We start from the raw sequence: 17,838 nt of genomic DNA on the forward strand, positions 1-17,838 counted from the left end.
CTATATCTAGCCGGTACCTCTCAACCTCACGCACTAACTCAGGCTCCTTCCCCACCAGAGAGGTGACATTCCATGTCCCTATTGCCAGTCTTGGCAGCCGGTGGTCAGTCCGCCAGGGCCTCCGCTCCTGGTCGCCACCCGGCACACAATGCACCCGAACCCTATGGCGCCTCCTGCGGGTGGTGGGCCTGCGGGAGGATGGGCCCATGTCTCCTTTTCGGGCTGTGCCCGGCCGGGCCCCATGGACTAAGGCCTGGCCACCAGACGCTCGCCCTCGGGCACCCGTTATCGACTCTGCTTCTAGATTAATTAACCAGTGGTTAGAGCATGAGGGAGAAGCCTCTCTTTACACTGTGGAAGCCAACCTACAATACCTTATTTCCGGTTATCCCTGGCTATTGGACTCTCTGCATCCGCTCGTGCAGAATTTCGTTCTCCACGAGCTTCACCTACACCCCCCCGCCGCTACCGCTTGCCTGCTCGCTTCAACAGAGGACGTGCCGTCCGAATCGCCGGACGAGGGATTACCCGGCCTGTCGGAGCCATCTCCAAGAAAGAAGCGACGTTTGCGCCGTCGGCGTGGCACCCCACAGCCGGATGTCGGGACATGTAAGCAATCGGCTGTGGTGAGTGAAAGGAAAGCTTTTTCTGCTGCGTCAGACTCTGTGACTGTGTTTTCTGGAGCTATTTTTTGTGTTTCTACTGAGGATAACAATGATTTCTCACCCATGGCCATAGCTTGTAAGACTGCCTGTTCTGAACCCTCGTTCCATGTTTATGACCGTGTCCGCTCCATTGTCTCATCCTCACTTCCATCCCAGTCAAATGCCACGCTGCCCTCAGTTCAGTCAGTTCAGTCAGCAGCCGTGATGCCCTCAGTTCAGTCAGCAGCCGCGCTGCCCTCAGTTTAGTCAGCAGCCGCGCTGCCCTCAGTTTAGTCAGCAGCCGCGCTGCCCTCAGTTCAGTCAGCCACTCCACCACTTATTACGACTCCACTACAATCGTCTCCGCTACCTGTAGGTCAGTCTGTAGCCGCTTCGCTGCCTATTGCACTGTCCCCACCAGTTCAGCTGTCTGCCCGCTCATTTACTCAGCCACCATCCTCACTGTCTCATTCAAAGCAGGGAACACACTTCACCAGAATATCTGCTGGTTCTCTTAAGCTGGCCATGTCAGAGACAGTTGCTTCCTCTAGGGCCTCCCCAGAGGCTGGGTGTCAGTCACCAGCCAACTCTGGACCCCTAGAGGTCAAGACGCCAGCAGCCTCACCGGAGAACTCACAAGAACAGTGTCAGCTCTCAGCACCCCCTGAGAGCTCAAGTGAGTTCACCCGTCCGCCTCCGTCCTCTGCTGAGTGTATTGGGGAACACTTTCAGCCCTCTGAGGACTGCTTAGTCCCAGCCAGGGTCCACACTGGCAGAGGTCTCTGTACCTGCTGCTTCAGTGTCTGTTTCCACTGGAGGGCCAGAGGAGCCCGTCCAGTCTCAAGCCATGTTAGCTGGGGGTTCAGGTGAACCCAGCCAGCCTCAAGTGTCGTCTGCTGGAAGGCCCGAGTCGCCCGTCCAGCCTCAAGTGTCGTCTGCTACACAGCAAATTCAAAAGTGTTAAATGTTTTGGTGTTTATAGTCTTCTTGCAAAAGTAGAGTTAATTTTACTCTAAGCAGAGTCACATTCTTTTAATGTAACTCTGAGGTGTAAAATGATAGTAGTTAAAATCGAGTGTTAAAAATGAGTGTTTCTCTGTCAAATCTGGGGGTGTTACAATGGAAACATTAACTCCTGACCTCTTAACTCTGAACTCCGACAGGGGCTATGACACCAACAGAGTAAATTCACAGACTCCGCCTCCAGCACGGCTCCAGTCGAAGCTGAAGTGAAGCCGTTTCAGAACATTTTGCTCTACATATTTGAGTTGTTTGCCATGCTTGGTAAGTCATTTTTTTCAAAGATTGTTTCAATTATTATTATGAGCTTTTACTTCTGTGGCTCTTTGGAGTTGAGACAAAGCTGTGTGAAAGGCATTAGCCGTGTTGCTCGCTGATAGCATAATATTCTGTTTTAGCTAGCTGAAAGGTATTGTTTGCGGGCAAATACCACAGCCTTGAAAAAAGCTTGCATGTGAATTTTCAGTCAAACCTTTGGTCAAATACACCTAAAACAATGTCTAGAATGTGAAATGTTAGTATAATGGTGCTACTTGAAGTCTGACAACGATCGCCCATAAAAAAAAAAACGAGCAAACAGCAGTAGCAGACGTCCTGACTGGATTCTACGTTAGCATTTAGATCCCTCCAGAGTTTTGTGCACACGGTTTAGGTAAAAATGAAAAAGGTTGAGGTTTTACATTTAGTTCAGTATTACCTGTTGCCTGTGTCCTTGTCCTTTGGGAAAATACTTTACACAAGTAATGGCTCAAAAAGGATTCCTTTTTTTTTTTTTTTTTTTACTGTGCTGCAATTGTTTACTGGATTATTTGTGCCATTAATTAGTGTCAACTAATTTTTATTCAATCTCCGCACAGGATATGCTTGTGAAGATGGAATATGGGGGAGAGCAGAAGTGCGTTGAAGTTCCACAAAGGGATGAATGAAGGACATGCATATTGTATTGAAGAAATAAGTGATGAGAATGCTGTTATTTGCATTTACCAGCTCACCTATGTCAGACCTTTTGATAAACACAATTCTAATGAAAGTGAGAACATGTACACTGAACACAGTTCAGAATAAATGTTTTTCAAAAACCATTGCGTCTTTTTAGTAAATGTTTATTTCCAAAAGAAATTTCTAGAAGTTCAGAACAGTAAAATTCCCGCTTTTTAGAATGAATTAGAAGATAACTCTTACGTAGTTAAACTAAAATACTCTTGAGAGTTAATATATAAACTCTTAACACCAAGTGTTAAATTATCAACTCCAGACAGATTTGGTGTTTAACACTAAATCAGAGTTAACGTACCAACTCTCCAAAAAGAGTTAAATTACCACTCTCTGGTGTGGACTCATATAGACACTTTAATAATGTTGAAATCAAATCCGACAGTGTTAATTTGGACATGCTGGATTTGCTGTGTAGAGGGCCCGAGTCGCCCATCCAGCCTTAAGTGTCGTCTGCTAGAGGGCCCGAGTTGCCCGTCCAGCCTCATCCAAGTGAGATGAGAGAAATGTTTCATTCATCCAACTGACAAAACATTTCTCCCACTGAAAACGCAACGTCCAGATGAACAGAATCAACTTTTGGAGATTTACTTACCTGGACGATTGAGCATGCATGAAGACGATATTATATTATATTATATTATATTATATTATATTATATTATATTGTGTGATTTTGTTCTTCAATATTTCTCTTGTGCTGCTCATTGTCTTGGATGAAAGCCTCCATGAACCTATGTACATTTTACTGAGCAGCTTCTGCATTAATGCACTTTATGGAACCACAGGTTTCTACCCAAAATTCCTTTCAGATTTACTGTCGTCTTCTCACAGAATCTCCTATGAAGGGTGCCTTTTACAAGGTTTTATCATGTATTCATTTGCTTGCTGTGATTTGTCTATTTTAACTGTCATGGCCTTTGACAGGTATCTGGCTATATGTCGACCTCTGCACTACCACTCTTTCATGACTAAGAGGAGGCTTTCACAGCTGGTGTGTTTCTCCTGGCTGACACCTTTCTGTGTTTTTGCCATTAATGTCCTGCTTACAGCAAGACTCAAGTTATGTGGTATAAACATTCAGAGAGCCTTATGTCTAAACTGGTTAATTGTTCAACTTGCTTGTCCTGAAGCTGACACTTTTTCAAATAACATCAGTGCATATGTGATACTTGTCATTTATCTGTCTCATTGGCTTTTCATAATTTGCACTTACATATATATTATTAAAACATGTGTGAGGTCCAGAGAGGACAGAGTAAAGTTTACGCAGACCTGTGTGCCCCATCTGACTTCTGTGATCATAAATTTCACTGTACTGGCTTTTGATTCGATGTACTTGCGCTTTGGCTCCAGAGATTTATCCCAAAGCCTCAAAAACTTCATCGCTCTTGAATTTCTCATCATCCCTCCAGTTATGAATCCTCTCATGTATGGATTTAAACTCACCAAAATACGAAACAGAATCTTGAGTTTAATTTATTTGAAAGGTAAATGATTTGAATTCAAAAATATTCAAAACAGATGCAGCAATATAAATACAAGTCTTTCTGAAGGCACTTGATTCAGAAACATTTAGTCATGTTTGCCTTGTCTAAGGAAAAAGGATTCTGCATGAGTTTTTAAGTACTGTTGTAAAATTCATCTATATACCATTCAGAAATCATCACAAATTGATATTTCATTTCTTTGCCTTGCTGTGTCTTGATGTTCAAGGTATATTAGCTGATATATGTGCAAGTTGATTAAACAGGTTTATTTCAAAGTGTTTTAGGTTTAAAGTAAACAAAATATTGTATGAAATATTCTGTTGTAAAGGGCTGGTTAGTGCAGGCATCCCTGTGTGTTACATCTCAGTTTATCACAAAGGTCAGTTAACAATGCTTAATGTTTCTTTTTTTCAATAAACACGTTACATGTATAAATATAAGGATCAATGTTATTAGTTTGTATTTTTTCAGTAGTATTTATGTATTTATATAGGGTTTTTTTATTATTATTATTTTGGAAAAATAGTAATAGTAATTGAACTGTTACCTACTTTTATTTGGCTTTTTTTTTTGTTTTTAAATTTATATGTATATTTCTCTCTGTACATTAATGACACCATAATTCTGAATTTTTTAAATCTGATCATATATCCCCATTGCTTGACATAATGTAGTATTTACTACTTTAAAAATTAAAGTTTTGTTTAGCATATCAAGCATAAAATTGTGCTTTTGTTTTTTGAAGTTTTTCAATCCCATAGCATAAAATAAAAAAACAAAAAAACAAAAGTATTTTAACAGTAACTCCCTTCTCTTCTACTCCTTCCTCGCCTTAACTAGGAAGGAGGCTCTCTCAGCTGGTGTGTTTCTCCAGGCTAACACCTTTCTGCCTTTTCTCCATCAATGTCCTGCTGACATCAAGACTCAAGTTGTGTGATATAAACATTCAGAGAGTCTTGTATCTAAACTGGTTAATAATTAAACTTGCTTGTCCTGATGTTGACACTTTTAGAAAAAACATCAGTGCAAATGTAACACTTATTGTTTATCTGTGTCATTGGCTTTTTATAATTTGGACTTACATATATCTTATTAAAACATGTGCGAGGTCCAGAGAGGACAGGTTAAAGTTTACGCAGACCTGTGTGCCCCACCTGATCTCTTTGATGACTTTCCTGTTTTTTCTTGATCCAGTGTACATGATATCTGGCTCTACACGTTTACCTCAAAGCCTCCAAAACTTCATCACTATTGAATTTCTCATCATCCCTCCAGTTATGAATCCTCTCATATATGGATTTAAACTCACCAAAATACGAAACAGGATATTGGGTTTATTTTATTTTAAAAGAACTTCAAAATTAAGAGTTTTTTGTTCACCAAATAAAAATAGAGCAAAATAAAATTTCAAAAATGTACATTATTCTCTTGTACATGACAGCAAATGAAGGCCTCATAACATTAACTATAAATGCACCAAGACAACCAAGTCTCAGTAAAAAGCATTATTGTTTACTTAAATTTGACCTTTAGACTATCAAAGATCTAAAGACAGCTAACACATATTTTACCTTTTGAAAATTTATTATTATTGTTTCTTGTTTTTACATTTTTTCAGATGTAAACTAAAATGCATTTCCACTTCTGGTTTTAGGTTTAATCCAGGTCATCTTATCGTTTGAACTTAAGGTGTCATAATGCCATATCTCTAACACGTTCCATTAAGATGTAAATTGGTCAATTTATTGTCATTTACAGTAAATAGGTTTTTGTTTCTCAAGTAACAGACTCATATTTATATCCTTTTTTCAAGCATAAAATGTTTGAGTCTCAAGAGTGACGTGTTTACTGTGGCTCAAAGTTTAGCCAGTTTTTCGGGTGCCTCTGTAGTCTCGCTCATTGTACACTTATATCACAAGGCTAATTCAGAAAATATAACTGACATGATGATGTCTATATTTACGGTAACAGAATATCAGTTTCACAGTTTGCAAATTAATTCAAAGACAGGGGAAGAAAGAAGTGATTGCTTAGTAGGTTATAGATTCATGCTGCTTTAAAACTACCTTCTTTCCACAGAGCTGCTGTTAAAAAATAAAGGCCTGACAGTACTATATATACAACAAGTGTGTTTTTGTTTATGAGTTGGCACCACACATTGTACAAGGTTCATGTTAGCACAGAATTCTGGGCCCTATGTATAAACAGTCTCTATATATGTGACACAATGTAATGTGTGGAAGGAAGAGAGGACTCAAACACAGGACTCGCAGGCTGGTGAAGGATGTGGATGATGTTTGTTGTGAAGCCAGGATGAACAGAACATGAGAAGACGGACTGACTATACCAATTGAATAAATGAATGAATGAGTGAGGGAGTGAGTGAGTGAGTGAGTGAGTGAATTAATAAATTAATGGTTGGCTGGCTGACTGGATGGACTGAACTGAAAACACACATGAGGAATGGACGGAATGACAAGACTGGGAACTGAGGGCTTAGATACACAGTGTGGAGTTGTGATATGATGTGATAACATTAGGTGGCTGCATTATAATGTGAATGTATGTTATTGTCAGGCCTCTGTGTAACTGTAGGAGAAAAATAGTTTGATAGAAACAGCATTAGAATAGAATAGAATAATCCTTTAATTGTCCCACAAGGGGAAATTTGCTTGTAACAGCAGCCAGAAAGACACATATAGAAACAAACAGGACACAGAACAGAAACACACTCATCCCTGTTGGACAACCTCTCCCACCCCATGCAGGAGACTGTGACAGCACTGAGCAGCTCCTTCAGTGGCAGGCTGCGGCACACACGGTGTGGGACGGAGAGATTTTGCAGGTCTTTCCTCCTCACTGCTGTCAGAGTCCACAACAAAGACTTTAACTGATCAAACACACACATCCACACACTCTGAGTGCAATACTCTTTTTCTGACAAAGTTGTATTTTTACTCAGTTGTATAAAGCATTTGCATTCTATTTCTATCCTAATGTATATTTTATTCTATTTATTGTACTGTATATAGTATTTTATTTTATTCTATAATTAATGGGAGGTGAAGAGGGACAGCAGACATTAGTCAGGTACAGACGCAGCAGCTCAGTGCTCTGTTATGTTGTTATTTTAAAAAGGTAGATGTGCCCTCTGATCATGGATAATCAGTCTAATGAAAGAAGTTTCATTCTGTCAGGATTTAATGAGACGATGAATTTCACAGTACCCCTCTTCTCAGTTACTTTACTGTATTACTGTGTGATGTTGTTCTTCAATATTTCTCTTGTGCTGCTCATTGTCTTGGATGAAAGCCTCCATGAACCTATGTACATTTTCGTGAGTAGCCTTTGCATTAATGCACTTTATGGAACCACAGGTTTCTACCCAAAATTCCTTTCAGATTTACTGTCGTCTTCTCACAGAATCTCCTATGAAGGGTGCCTTTTACAAGCTTTTATCGCGTATTCATTTTCTTTTTGTGATTTGTCTATTTTAACTGTCATGGCCTTTGACAGGTATCTGGCTATATGTCGACCTCTGCACTACCACTCTTTCATGACTAAGAGGAGGCTTTCACAGCTGGTGTGTTTCTCCTGGCTGACACCTTTCTGTCTTTTTTCCATTAATGTCCTGTTTACAGCAAGACTCAAGTTATGTGGTATAAACATTCAGAGAGCCTTATGTCTAACCCGGTTAATTCTTAAACTTGCTTGTCCTGAAGCTGACACTTTTCTAAATAACATCAGTGCATATGTGATAATTGCTATTTGTTATTTTCATTATGTTTTCATAATTTGGACTTACATATATCTTATTAAAACATGTGTGAGGTCCAGAGAGGACAGAGTAATGTTTATGCAGACCTGTGTGGCCCATCTGACTTCTGTGATCATAAATGTCACTGTAATGGCTGTTGATGTGATGTACTTGCGCTTTGGCTCCAGAGATTTACCCCAAAGCCTCCAAAACTTCATCACTCTTGAATTTCTCATCATCCCTCCAGTTATGAATCCTCTCATGTATGGATTTAAACTCACCAAAATACGAAACAGAATCTTGAGTTTCATTTATTTGAAAGGGAAATGATTTCCATTAAGGTTAGATTTCCTTATTTAAAACAATTCAAAAATATTCAAAACAGATGCAGCAATATAAATACAAGTCTTTCTGAAGGCACTTGATTCAGAAACATTTAGTCATGTTTGCCTTGTCTAAGGCAAACATATATTTAGACTAGACTAATTTTACTAATATTCTTTGTTATATTTATCATAATATGACATAAATTTGTCATATGTGTCATATTTGCTCAATCCAGCACGAACATTAAATGAAAACAACATTTTTTTCATGTTTTTGACTAAGAATTTCATTTGAAAAGGATTCTGCATGAGTTTTTAAGTACTGTTGTAAAATTCATCTATATACCATTCAGAAATCATCACAAATTGACATTTCATTTCTTTGCCTTGCTGTGTCTTGATGTTCAAGGTATATTAGCTGATATATGTGCAAGTTAATTAAACAGGTTTATTTCAAAGTGTTTTAGGTTTAAAGTAAACAAAATATTGTATGAAATATTCTGTTGTAAAGGGCTGGTTAGTGCAGGCATCCCTGTGTGTTACATCTCAGTTTATCACAAAGGTCAGTTAACAATGCTTAATGTTTCTTTTTTTTCAATAAACACGTTACATGTATAAATATAAGGATCAGTGTTATTAGTTTGTATTTTTTCAGTAGTATTTATGTATTTATATAGGGTTTTTTATTATTATTTTGGAAAAATAGTAATAGTAATTGAACTGTTACCTACTTTTATTTGGCATTTTTTTTGTTTTTAAATTTATATGTAAATTTCTCTCTGTACATTAATTAATGACACCATAATTCTGTACTTTTTGAAATCTGATCATATATCCCCATTGCTTGACATACTGTAGTATTTACTACTTTAAAAATTAAAGTTTTGTTTAGCATATCAAGCATAAAATTGTGCTGTTGTTGTTTTTTGAAGTTTTTCAATCCCATAACATAAAATAAAAAAACAAAAAAACAACAAAAAACAATGCAATAATAGTATTTAAACAGTAACTCCCTTCTCTTCTACTCCTTCCTCGCCTTAACTAGGAAGGAGGCTCTCTCAGCTGGTGTGTTTCTCCAGGCTAACACCTTTCTGCCTTTTCTCCATCAATGTCCTGCTAACATCAAGACTCAAGTTGTGTGATATAAACATTCAGAGAGTCTTGTATCTAAACTGGTTAATAATTAAACTTGCTTGTCCTGATGTTGACACTTTTAGAAAAAACATCAGTGCAAATGTAACACTTATTGTTTATCTGTGTCATTGGCTTTTTATAATTTGGACTTACATATATCTTATTAAAACATGTGCGAGGTCCAGAGAGGACAGGTTAAAGTTTACGCAGACCTGTGTGCCCCACCTGATCTCTTTGATGACTTTCCTGTTTTTTCTTGATCCAGTGTACATGATATCTGGCTCTACACGTTTACCTCAAAGCCTCCAAAACTTCATCACTATTGAATTTCTCATCATCCCTCCAGTTATGAATCCTCTCATATATGGATTTAAACTCACCAAAATACGAAACAGGATATTGGGTTATTAACATTAACTATAAATGCACCAAGACAACCAAGTCTCAGTAAAAAGCATTATTGTTTACTTAAATTTGACCTTTAGACTATCAAAGATCTAAAGACAACTAACACATATTTTACCTTTTAAAAATGTATCATTATTGTTTTTTGTTTTTTACATTTTTTCAGATGTAAACTAAAATGCATTTCCACTTCTGGTTTTAGGTTTAATCCAGGTCATCTTATCGTTTGAACTTAAGGTGTCATAATGCCATATCTCTAACATGTTCCATTGAGATGTAAATTGGTCAATTTATTGTCATTTACAGTAAATAGTAGGGGTGCAACGATATTCGTATCGATATTGAACCGTTCGATACAGTGGTTTCGGTTCGGTACGCATATGTATCGAACAATACAAAATTTTTAATTTATTTTATCAACTTTCCTTCTGACGATGCTGTCTGTGTTGAGCGCTCAGTGAATCTGCGTTCGACTACTCCGCCTAGGGTCAACAGTGCAGCCTAGGCGGAGTAGTCGAACGCAGATTCACTGAGCGCTCAACACAGACAGCGTCGTCAGAAGGAAGAGCGCAGGGCAAGCTAGCGAGACAGAAGTTAAGCTCTCCTTACAACATGGACCTCCCCCACCCTCATTCAGATCTGGCGTTTGGAATTATTTTTCATGTGACGTATGACCCTGAAGGTAAGCGAGTCATGGACTAAAGTAAAACAGTATGTTGGATGTGCCATGCAATGCTCAATTACATGGGTGGGAACTAGTGTGTTAGCGCAGTTAGCTCGTTAACGTGTTGGCCGTCTAGCCCCATGCACGGGGCGATCGGCGGTAGCTCGTTAACGGAGATTTGCCGTGTTGTGGCGTTAAGGTCATTTCAACGAGATTAACCTGAAAGCACTAGTGGGAACACAACGAATATGACTGCACATTTACGCCGACATCATCCTAGTGCAAAGACAAGTGGAAGCAGAAAAGAAACAAGCAAGCGTGCTACTAACTTTAGCCGAGTCATTTAGACAGCTGTTAGCACAGGATTCTCCTTATGCTGCTGAGAATATAGCCCAGAAGAAGCGTATAGTATAGCTTTTATTTTGGAAAGAGACATTTCTCTGTAATAAACTCTCTTTTCCAAAGATGAGTGATTCCTCAATCAGATACAGGGCTCGCAATATCGCTAGCCCGACGTCCCGGAGCTAGCGATTTTTTCAGTCGGGGTACCAAAATCTATCTCTGCCCTGCCCGTCGGGCTATCGTAGGAAGGAAAAATATATGTCAATGCTTTTGCATTCTTTCGGAAATGTAGCTGGGTAATTATGTCATTGGCATCGGTGAGCCACTGTCAATATGTGACATATTGAAATCGCGTTTGAATTTGCGCTTGTTTTTTTGCTTTCACTTTGCAATCGCGAGAGCGACAGCACTGATCTGTGAGTGATGATAATTTGTGCACCAATTCCTATGACATCGTCTTATTAATTGTTAGCTTACTATGCAAACATGACATACCAGGGTTGTAGCACGTGATGCAGTTGGTGACAAATGATCCCCACAAACTGGAAATTGCAGCGAACTTATCAGTCTTTGCTCGATCACTGCGGGTGGACTTGTCATCAAAGCGTAGGTGTTGCATGATTTCTTGGAAGCGGTTTCGTGCCATAGTTCCAATTATCTGTGGGTTTCCCAGGTTTGCTGACCAGCAGTCATTTAGAGATGGAACCCTGGTAACCCCCCGCAAGATGACAATTGCAATAAATGCCATTAGTTCAGGGAGGTCCATGAACCAATGAACATGCTCCGTTTGCTGTGCATGTTGATCAGTCCATTCTTGAATGCTACGAAGCATGTCAAGAGTAATGAAACACAGGAAGCTCCGAAGGCGACTCGTGATATTTCTCCTGGCCTTAGCCGTTGGCTCTCCATCTGCAGCGTACGCTTCTATTGGGGTGAAAGGGAGACAGGTCCCCACCTGTTCTTCACGCCACACTGTGCCATCTTTCGCTGTCTCAGTCCCCAAACAAGCTCTCTTTTTAGGTGCAGAAGCAGTCTCCTCATCTGCAGTGTGAACAAATTCAAATTGTGAGCAATGGGAAGGTCCAGTATCTCCTCCTCTGTATCAGAATAATGTCTGAAATATCTTACTTACAAACTACATCCACTTACTTATTTGAAATGAAATAGGAAATAACATGAAATGCAACTAACCGGAAGACTGATCAGACAGCTCTGAGTCCGAATCCGGCTGAACTTGTAGGTCTTCTCCATCCGAGTCACAAGGGTCGACTTCCCTCAGGATCATTTCCAAGGCCTGCTGAGTGGTGAGTCTTCTCTGCATTTTCTTTCCTTGGAGAGGAGGTCCGTACACCACAGAATTCTTCAGGGCAATGAAGGATTAGGCTAAGTGTAGTGAGATTGTATCATATATATAGGGCTTGGCTTCCTGATCAATGCTCCACTACCAAAAGGAAGCCAAGCCCTGCCACCCTTTACAACAAAACAAGGTGTGATCACATTGATGCCACAATGGACGACTGATCAATGCTCCACTACCAAAAGGAAGCCAAGCCCTGCCACCCTTTACAACAAAACAAGGTGTGATCACATTGATGCCACAATGGACGACTGATCAATGCTCCACTACCAAAAGGAAGCCAAGCCCTGCCACCCTTTACAACAAAACAAGGTGTGATCACATTGATGCCACAATGGACGACTGATCAATGCTCCACTACCAAAAGGAAGCCAAGCCCTGCCACCCTTTACAACAAAACAAGGTGTGATCACATTGATGCCACAATGGACGACTGATCAATGCTCCACTACCAAAAGGAAGCCAAGCCCTGCCACCCTTTACAACAAAACAAGGTGTGATCACAGGGCTTGGCTTCCTTTTGGTAGTGGACAATTGATCAGGAAGCCAAGCCAAGGTAAATGCAGACTACAGATACCATGGCAGTGCCAGGATTGTGAGTGATTGCTGAAAATGTTGAAATGTACTCACTCACTTTTTATAATTATTTGTAAAAATGTGTACAAATGGTTGATTTTTTGTACTGTTTTTATCAATAAATCTCAGCAACAAAGGACATACACCCATGTGTGTTGATTTCTCCCTAAGATGGCAAACTGAAACACTCCAAGTTGGTGACTTTTGGAGATTTGTTTCCCTGGATGATTGAGAATGCATCAAGATGAAACACAAAAGGAAGCTCACCGCTTTTAGCAGCTCCCCCACCCCCTCATCCACACACCCCCACTCCCCTCCCTCCAGAATTCCCAGGTAACAACCCAATTTACATATGAATGACTAGCCAATTTAGCTTCCACTTGCCTGAAGCTAAAGCTTAGCTAAAAGCCTACCAGCCATTTGGCTGGTGGCGGGTTTTAAAGGTAGAAAGGTAGAAGCCTGGGACTGCCAGTGTTAAATGTACAAAGATGCCTTTTGTCTGCCCTCTGCCTATGGTTAGATTAGTTTAGAATTATCTTTTTAGACTTTCCCAGCAAACACATCTTGTTTCTGGGACATATTGTTTTAGATTGTTTTATCTTCCCTAGCTCTCTGCTGACGAGACTAGCACCATATATGGAGTTGTTTTGTTCTATCTGTTTATTATTTGTTATCCTGTTCTCACTGTCTCTGTGCTCTGTGCCTATAAAAATTACCAAGCCACTGTGCATGGTGTGAGTTGTTCTTAGCAGCTCACCCGTGTACACGTTTGATAAAGAAAGTAACTTTGTCTCATTGTGTCTTTATTTCTCCTGGGTCTTTTGCAGAGTTTTCCCCCAACATTTCTTGGTCCTTCGAGCCGGATCACCTCCATCGTGTCCCATCTCCGTGACCAGTCCACGTTGTTCGCCTGTCGACAGCCCACACACCAGGTGTGTGGAAAAAGACCAAGAGCGTTAAATTCGGGTCTTGGCCAACGTCTTAGAAAGTGACCCACGGTGGTGGGACCCGATCGAGGTGGACCAGACCCGGCGACACCGACCAGGTAGATACAGACACACTGACACAATCTTGCGTAAAAGCGTATTTTAAATTCAGGGAATTTAAAATAGCGAAAGTAGCTCGTCGCGACTGGAAGCTCCCCACCTCTGTGGGTTTAAAGTAGCTCGTCGGCTGGTAGCTTGGAGCTCGTCGACTGGAAGCTCCCCACTTCTGTGGGTTAGGTTTGGAGCTCTGGGTAGCTCCCCCAGCTGGGTCTAGACAGGGTCTAGGGAATAAGTAGTTCGTCTACAGAAAGACTGGCAGCTCCCCTTATGATAAGGGTTCCGATCGCGCGAATAGGTGTGAATGTGAATGTGTGTGTGTGTATTGTTTTAATTAATGGAGCAAGCTGAATTTTCACGGTCCAATAAGAGACTGAGCTGCTCCTACTGTGTTTTTCTTTTACTGCTATTCACTGACGTGCTGGTGAGTTGAGAGAACGGTCAAGTTCCGTCTCGTAAAGTTCACACCGCTTTTGGAAATAGTCCGAAAGTAGAAGGGCGTGTGAGCAACCACTCTCGTCTCTAATACCAGCGAAGGTGATAGCAGCTGTATCGTGTATATATTACTTAAACAAAAATAAGTAAATACATAAATAAGATGGGTAATCAAGCAAGTGAAATTAAAACTCACTCCTGCTGACGAGCAGTGGTGAGAAAAGAAAAGTCCAGACGCCGGACAAAAACAATGTCTGTAAACTGAGAGATTTAAGAAAACAAAATATAAACAGTCAGAAGAACAGAACTCAACTGCCAGTTTAGTAAAACCAGAAGACGAGACACTGTGCAGTTCCCACAACCCTTTTAGAAAGCCATCACTCATTCCTGCAGCCACATCTGCAGCACCACCCATATCAGGAAGAACTTAATAATCCCTTATTAAGTGAAAACTAGAGATCAAAGTAGTTTGAAGTAGTTTAAAAGGGTTGAAAACAGACCCCACTGAGTAGATATAAATATAAAAAGTACGAAATAAAGATGAAGGGAAAGTTACAGTAGAAATTATCTTTAGAGTATTTGAAATTAATAATAGCAAGGATAACAACCTGTAAAGTGATATTATCAATGAAACACAGTTGGCATGATGACCATGCCCACAATGTATAAAATGAATATAAAGCAAATAATTCACACGAAAATATTTTAATAAAATAATTAAGGTATATTTAGACTGTGTCATTGTTCAGCCAAGGACAGTGTGTGAAAAGGTAACTGTCTCCACCCTGGGAAAAGGATGATTCTGCAGGTCATCTGAAGCCCTTGATGGATACAAAATAAAATATAAATAATATATTATAATAGAACTGCCTGGTCCGCCATGCAACAGAGAGAACAAATGTGACCGCAGATTGGATGAATTCTAAATTATCTGTTTGCTGAATAAGATGATCCTAACTAACAAATTGGCTCAGTAGTAGTATAATGGTACACACTGATAAAATATTATAATATGCTATTGCTGTTATATAAGACAAAGAGGATAATATTAACAATGACATAATATTAATATGAAGAGGCACCTTAATCGGTTATGATGTGAGGTGGATAATTGTTAAGCAGTAGTCTGCATCAAGCTTAAGGTTTGCTGAAACTCAGTGTAATGACATGTGAGATGAAGACAATACAGAGAATAACTAAACTAATGAAGTGCATAGAGGCACTTGACCAGCTTGAAACCTATCATCCTAGAATGACACATTGCTGAGATATAGAGCACACCTATAATAACAACCAATAAGCAAAACCCTGTAGACAACAGCTACAACTACAGGATTGAGAAGCTGAATTAAATATGTAGACACTGCTAAGCTGATGAGCATGTTACACATTTTCTTTTCTTTTTATTTATTTGTTTCTTTTAGAGCAGAAGCTGCTGTAACACACCCAAAGAAAGACTCTAGGTCTGACCAACCGTCTCAGTCGTGGGCAAACAGATGACAGTCAATGAAATTCTAAAAGATAATTTATTGACGAAAAATATATCAAGAGATAAAAGATAAAACAGTCCAGTGTCCCACTTATGAATTGTATAAAAACACACAGTGCCAAGGCCAGAGCCAGCTATGCCACACGGCCAAGTTGCACCCGACATGTTGCCTTTAACAGGGTTAGAAGTTGTCCTTGGAGACCCACCACCCTGCAAGCATATAGTCAGTGGTCACTCAAGCCTCTGGAACTCTGCTGCCTTTAGGCTGTGGCATATAATAGGCCCTGGACTGCACAGAGAGACAAAACAACACAGCAGTGTTTGTAGTGTGGGCTATATGTAGACCAGTGTATCAGTGCAATCAAGTACACCTGCCACTAATTAGTCCAACCCCATTCCAGCCATTGGCTCACCAAAAATGTGACAACCACAAAACCACTCCCAACCCAGTGCAACTTCACACAATAATATGGAGCTGAATTAACACAGGCACATTAGTCTACCATGTTACAAGCTGCATGCTATTACAAGCCAACATATGCAGACTTCTGCCTTGTTCGGGTGGCAGCATTTTTCTTTTTCTTTTGTGTCCTGACACGTTTATGTTTTTTGTTTTTGTTTGATTATTTTGTTGGTTTTGGAAACGAATTTAAACAAACTTGTGACAATACTTGAGAATCACAGTGACACATAGTGATTAGGCATATGATTGAAAAATGCCTAGGTTTAGAGCTGTGAGCTATGAGCTGTGAGCAATGCAAAGTTACATATATATATATTTGTATAAATGGGAAACAACCCTAACTTGAAAGTTTGAAATGTGTGAGATCCATGAATTGTTTGAAGAACTAGAAATTATCTAAAAATGCCTTAAGTGAAAATGTAGAGTTGCATCTATTCTCCCAAACCAGAAAAACAAAGAAAAAGGAGAAGAAGCATTCTGTAACTTAGAAATAAGGCTGACGTGTTGACAACAGACTAAAACACTAATCCGCAGGTGGCTATCAGGAACAGAGAGGCGAGCAAAGTCACAAACACCAAGGCTGCAGACAGCCACGCAGAAACAGCAGATAACATAGAGACAACGCCTGCTAGAACCGTGGAGAGGAAGGTCACTTCACACGAGATTGTAGGAGTAGGCCACAGAGAAATAATGCAAAACAGTTTTGAGGCAGCCACTTAAGAACTTATTTGACCTTACAGCACAGGCCGAAATTGTGTAGGTTACACAGTAACCACAGATAGTAAAATAATAGAAGCAAAACCACTCTCTTCTTCATGTTCTGCACAGAGCGCTGAGCTGATAGCTGTGATACGCGAAAGTGAAATACACAAAGACAAACTAATAAATATACATACAGACAGCCAGTATGTTTTCTCTGCTGTGCATCATTTTGCAAAAAATTTGGCATAACAGAGGACTGATTACACCAACTGGAAAACCGGTTCACCATGCCAACCTCTTACAAAGCCTACTGACTCTTTCATTACTACAGGCAACAATTTTGCTGACAGAGCAGCAAAATAGGCGGCACAAAAAACAAACATCACGTTGATGGCAGTAAACACACATCAGATTCCACTGGATGTGTTGAAAAATGAACAAAAGCAGCAAGCACAGCAGAGCAGGCAAAATGGCTAAAACACGGTGCAGTTCTGACAAACGACTTAATGATGTATTATGGCAAGCTAGTGTTGCCAAAATTCCTCCACAAAATGGCGGCATTAGTGACTCATGGCTGTACGCATTTGTCAACGGGGGGACTGACCAGTATTGTCAACTCTCATTTCTACACTGTAAATTCTACACTGTAAATTTTGAAACCTCAGCAAAACAATTTGTCAGAACGTGCATGACGTGTCAAAAATATAATGCTGAGGGAAACCTGAGACCACACAATCCATATGGACTTTATTGAGCTAAATGAATGCCAAGGGTAAAAATACACCCTAGTGGTTATAGATGTATTCTCAAAGTGGCCAGAAATCTACCCAGTGAAAAAGGCAGATACAATTTCAGTAGCAAAATGTATGTCTAAGTTGTAGGAAAATAAAGAGATGATTGTAAATGACGAAGAATGTAATGATGTCTATCAAGTGTCTTGCAGATCACAGCCCGGTGACTGGGTTCTGATCAAGGTGCTCCAAAGGAAAAACTGGAGCA

The 17,838-nt window shown here is 40.0% G+C and overlaps 2 protein-coding genes and 1 long non-coding RNA gene across 3 annotated transcripts; all 3 read left to right on the plus strand.

Moving 5' to 3' along the window:
- The first annotated feature begins 1,800 nt into the window (after window positions 1-1,800).
- LOC145421153 (uncharacterized) lies at window positions 1,801-2,746 on the plus strand. The gene is made up of 2 exons (XR_013902468.1): window positions 1,801-1,928; window positions 2,522-2,746. It is a non-coding gene; the product is annotated as an uncharacterized LOC145421153 (long non-coding RNA).
- A 520-nt stretch (window positions 2,747-3,266) lies between these two features.
- Window positions 3,267-4,154, plus strand: LOC145420954 (olfactory receptor 4B13-like). The gene has a single exon (XM_080290460.1). It carries the CDS (start codon window positions 3,267-3,269, stop codon window positions 4,152-4,154), a length of 888 nt encoding a protein of 295 aa, XP_080146586.1.
- Window positions 4,155-7,192: 3,038 nt separating this feature from the next.
- On the plus strand, window positions 7,193-8,233 carry LOC145420979 (olfactory receptor 4B13-like). Its single transcript, XM_080290564.1, has one exon. The coding sequence runs from the start codon at window positions 7,289-7,291 to the stop codon at window positions 8,231-8,233; it is 945 nt and encodes a 314-aa protein (XP_080146690.1). The 5' UTR covers window positions 7,193-7,288.
- The last annotated feature ends 9,605 nt before the right edge of the window (window positions 8,234-17,838 follow it).

This window comes from Astatotilapia calliptera, chromosome 16 (assembly GCF_964374335.1).
Source record: "Astatotilapia calliptera chromosome 16, fAstCal68.1, whole genome shotgun sequence".
NCBI lineage: Eukaryota > Metazoa > Chordata > Actinopteri > Cichliformes > Cichlidae > Astatotilapia > Astatotilapia calliptera.

Coding starts and splice junctions, on each gene's coding strand:
- LOC145420954 (XM_080290460.1), top strand. CDS start 3,267: ATGCATGAAGACGATATTATATTATATTATATTATATTATATTATATT.
- LOC145420979 (XM_080290564.1), top strand. CDS start 7,289: ATGTGCCCTCTGATCATGGATAATCAGTCTAATGAAAGAAGTTTCATT.